Genomic DNA, 4,256 nt, shown 5'->3' with positions numbered 1-4,256 from the left:
GATGTGTGGTTGGAGGATGGAAAGGAGACAGAGGGTACAATTCCTAATAATTGGATCGACAGGGGTAAGGGAACCATTAGATGGCCAAATGCCAAACAAACACAACTTACAAGATGAGAAAGGACCCCCAGGAGGACTGGCTGACGTCCCAGTTAGTCAAGATAAAGATGACTTCAGGCAGGTTTTTGGATCATTTACTCAATAATTCAAGTACAAATAGTTGAATCAATGTTTACAGTTGAATTGTATAACTTCTAGTTAAAGCTTGTGAATGTGACAACTACAACCTGACCAGCCAAGCAGGGGAGGAAGAGGAGGATGTGGATGTGGTGATAAGGGAAGAGGAAACCTGTTAAAAGACAAGATGATGACTGATGTAGAGTTCATATGTTTCTCAAGTAACTTCTAAATATGAAATGTGTTAACAGAAACTGGGCCTCACATTGTAGACCATTCATGTTTTATATGACGTTTTGGACCATTATGGGTAACTTTCTTCTATAATCAATGTATAAGTCCATTGTCAAAAATGACAATCAAATGCTTTAATAAGGCTGTCTATTTTAGATATGGATATGTTTATTTTTACTTTATATTGCAGCCGTATAGGTGCCCTCCTTTCCTATCGCACCAAGGAAGTTGCAGTCCAGCCAGGACAACAATGTGTTACTCAATGCTTGTTGAGTATTGATGTCAATTTATGAAATATGATAATGATGTATTGGGTACACACAACATGAAATCAGTTACAAGCTGATTGTTATGTTTCAGACTCTGAAAATCAAGCCCTGGATGGCCTGGTGGATGTCGTGGTGGACACCATGTCTGTCGAGTTGGAGCATGCTGAGGGGTCTTGGCACAGGGAGATGTCTACACACAGTGAGTATGAATCACATTTAAGCAGCCACCTTTTGTATTTGGTATCTAAGAACATTCTTTGTCTTTTCCAGGCTCCCGACATGCAAGTGTAGCACCTCGGAGCAGAGAAATGTCCACACCCCGTGAGTATTCACTTTCTCCATTGCACCAACACATTTTAAGTACAGTCAGTACAAGGTGTTACATGTTGTGCATACTAAAGAAATCATTACCATACCTAATTCACAAGCAATGAGTAAGTAGTTACAGGCTCAATGTGTTGAACTATGTGTATCAGAGGAGATGTGTGATTGTCAACATCTAAGACCAACCAGTAGGGGTAGTCTTTTTCAGTGTGACATGGTGTTGTAGTAGTATTATGTCCAAGTATTAAGTCTTTAGTGATGGCTCCAGCCATCAGGCACAGTGATGGCTCCAGACACAGTGTCGGATACCGGCACAGCATCAGGACCAGCCACGACTCCAGGTACAGCAACAGCTCGGATGCACTCTGTCAGGTCCAGACATGATGACAGGTCCCACCGCAGTGATGGGTCGAGGAACACGGTCAGGTCCAGACATGACAGATCCAGGGACACGGTCAGGCATGGTGAGTTGTCCAAAGGCCCCAAGTAATCAAAACCTTTACAATTCAGCAAGTAGTATCGTGCACCCCTAATTGTTACAATATGACATATTTATTATTTCTCATCTAATGTATAGTCATCTGTCTTGGAAAGTTTTAATGCAAAAATATCACTTTGTAATTTCTAAAATGTACTTTTGTTCTTATTACAGGTGCTATGCAGTGACTGAGAGGCCAACATGGGCATTCCCATTGCCAGCACAAGGTAAGTTCTGAGCTATTTCAATGAAGACCCCCAACAAACTGGGGGACACTTAATTTGCAACCCTTCTCTCTTCTGCCCATTCTCTCCTTTCTTCCTTTACTGTTCTCTCTGTCTCCTCTCCTATCGGGACACAAAAACTGCTCTTCAATTATATCAGTGTTTTGTATCATTGTAGGGTGGTGTCTATAACATGTCTCTGTGTACACTTACTTATTTTTCAGTATACCAGAAGAAAGTCCTGACCATATCAATATTCACTAAAGAACCTGCCTCTTCAGCGGCCAGTCATGTTGAGAGAATGGAGGACTTCCAGAGAGAGGAGCAACTCCTCAGTGATGTCCAAGCTTTTAATACCCTGGTAGGCTTTTCAAGAGTCTGGAAGTAATGAACAGCATAAGATGCACTCGCACACTTTTTACGTTCCTCTGGGATATGTCAGTGAAAGTTTTCATGGACTTATTCCAACAGGTGCTGCAACTTTCCCGTTATAGAGGGAAGGACGTTAAGGACTGTGTCCACAAAGTTCTTGACAGGTATGTTTCAACATACACTATGAATTAACCCCTGTGTGATGTTTGGGTGCGCTGTGGTTTTCAATGTGTGAACACTTATTTGGTTAATTCTTCTAGATGAGCGCCTGACTGCATTTTTTTAGCTTAACACCTGAATCCTCTGTTATGTCATGTCAATGACATAATGGTTGAACATTAAGTGAAAATTAGTAGTATAAAGGGTTTATACCATGTTTTACAATAAATCCTAATCCTACTACATTATCAAATGTAATTTGTTTTTCTTAAGGCTCTTCAGTAACAGTCTGATGGCACAGTTGAACATGAAGGGGGAAAAAGAGAAGACTGCGGCTTTCAGCGCAATACAAGGTAAGCCCATATTTCATGTTGACCAAGGACAAATCAAAATGTAATTGGGTAAAACATGTCCTTTCCGGTTGACATAAAAAAAATACAATGCCAACTGTCTACCGTTACCGTTGCTATCATAACATTTTAAATAACTGGTGGTTAGGTGTAGAAGGGAGATGGCTTTGTATTAAACTAGTTGTGGATGTACAAGCATTTTTGCATGTCAATATGGAGACTCGCAATCAGTTTTATTGTCACTTCCACAACACACACTAGGCAAACAGGGGAGCAAAATGCCATTCTCCTCAACTCATGATGCACATTAAAAAGAGGCAAACATTAAAAAGTAAAGAGCAGACAACATTGGTAAAAAGTGCTGATGCATTCAAAGTGCAATCCATCTTTCAAGATGTTGGTTTTGGGGGCAATACATGGTTCAGGGTTCTGATGGTTTGGGGCAGCTGTTGGATGACCTGCTGGTGCTTCCCCCTGAGCTCTTGAACCTCCTACCAGATGGCAGGAGTTCAATCGAGCTGTGTATTATGTCAGATAGGGACTAGGACAGCATGTTGCCTTTGCACATTTTTTATTGCCTTTTTCTACTATGCAGATGCAGTCATGAAATTCGACCCAGAAGCCACAGAGGACCTCATAAGGCAGCATGCCGCAGACCACCTCAAGCATGCTCCAGCGAGAAGGGGAGGACACACAGCAGGCACTCAGGACTGATTTAACTTGAACTTTCACTGTCCATTGTGGGGGATCTTAGTGTCACAGTATTGTACAGTGTTGTGTAATTTGAACTTGTGTTCTGTTCAACGAAGTAGCTCTGGTTGGACCTTACCCTGGTAGCTCACTGGCTATTCAGTACAGCACTTGTTTAATATGTTTCAGTTGTTGTGGAACCGGCCCAAGCAAAAAGGGTGTCCCTGCAAAGTAAGCTGTGCTATTATGTTTTATTATTATTTTATTTTCATTCGACTAGTGACGTGGACTTGGACTTAGCCCCCCTCGGACATACCTGTGGACTACACCAGGTACAAATGACTTTTTTGTTGCTCTCCCTCATGGAGCTACTTGCGGATTATACCAGGGTCAGTCCACCCTAGGCTGGACACGCACTGACCTTTTGCACCTTAATCCCATGTATAACGCACTGACTTTTTTGTCTTTTTTTTTATTGTACTCTTTTTCTCTAAGCACCTTAACGTCATAAGTATATCATGCACAGTATACGTACATTGCTGCTATGCTCAGGCACCTTAGTTTGTATTATCTCAGGTACTTTGTAAATATGTAGATAACTTGTTTGGCCTTCTGCTGTTCTCTTGTTTGATCTCCTTCCCACTTGCCCCCCACCCCTCTTCTTCTTCCCCCCCTCTTCTTTCTATGGAAATTAACGTTGCGCTGGGAACGATGTACAAAAACGAATTTCACCCACTTTTGTACCTTGTAAACCTGTGATGTGACAATAAACCTGATTCTGATTCTGACGTGTAAAAAAAAAAAAGAGAAGTTAACTGCTCTGTTCTGGATCAAGCTTAATCAGCCCTGGTGACTGCTTTGTGTGTGCTTTGTGTTAAGTGGCTGTCCCGCTTCTGTTCTGTCAAAAATAATTCAAAGCTGGCTTGATCTGCTGTTTGTTTGAATACTTAATTAGTCAGATAGGTAAACGTCATGAGGT

General features: G+C 41.6%; 1 protein-coding gene across 1 annotated transcript; it reads left to right on the top strand.

The window, feature by feature from the left end:
• The first annotated feature begins 858 nt into the window (after window positions 1–858).
• Window positions 859–3,659, top strand: LOC311035856 (uncharacterized protein). The gene is made up of 7 exons (XM_084044320.1): window positions 859–1,001; window positions 1,273–1,468; window positions 1,657–1,709; window positions 1,931–2,067; window positions 2,178–2,242; window positions 2,511–2,590; window positions 3,183–3,659. Exons 4-7 carry the CDS (start codon window positions 2,008–2,010, stop codon window positions 3,299–3,301), a joined length of 324 nt encoding a protein of 107 aa, XP_083900446.1. The 5' UTR covers window positions 859–1,001; window positions 1,273–1,468; window positions 1,657–1,709; window positions 1,931–2,007; the 3' UTR covers window positions 3,302–3,659.
• The last annotated feature ends 597 nt before the right edge of the window (window positions 3,660–4,256 follow it).

This window comes from Gymnoscopelus microlampas (genome assembly GCF_963454915.1).
Source record: "Gymnoscopelus microlampas genome assembly, chromosome: 20".
Classification (NCBI taxonomy): Eukaryota; Metazoa; Chordata; class Actinopteri; order Myctophiformes; family Myctophidae; genus Gymnoscopelus; species Gymnoscopelus microlampas.
This window is presented reverse-complemented; position numbering and strand designations above follow the sequence as displayed.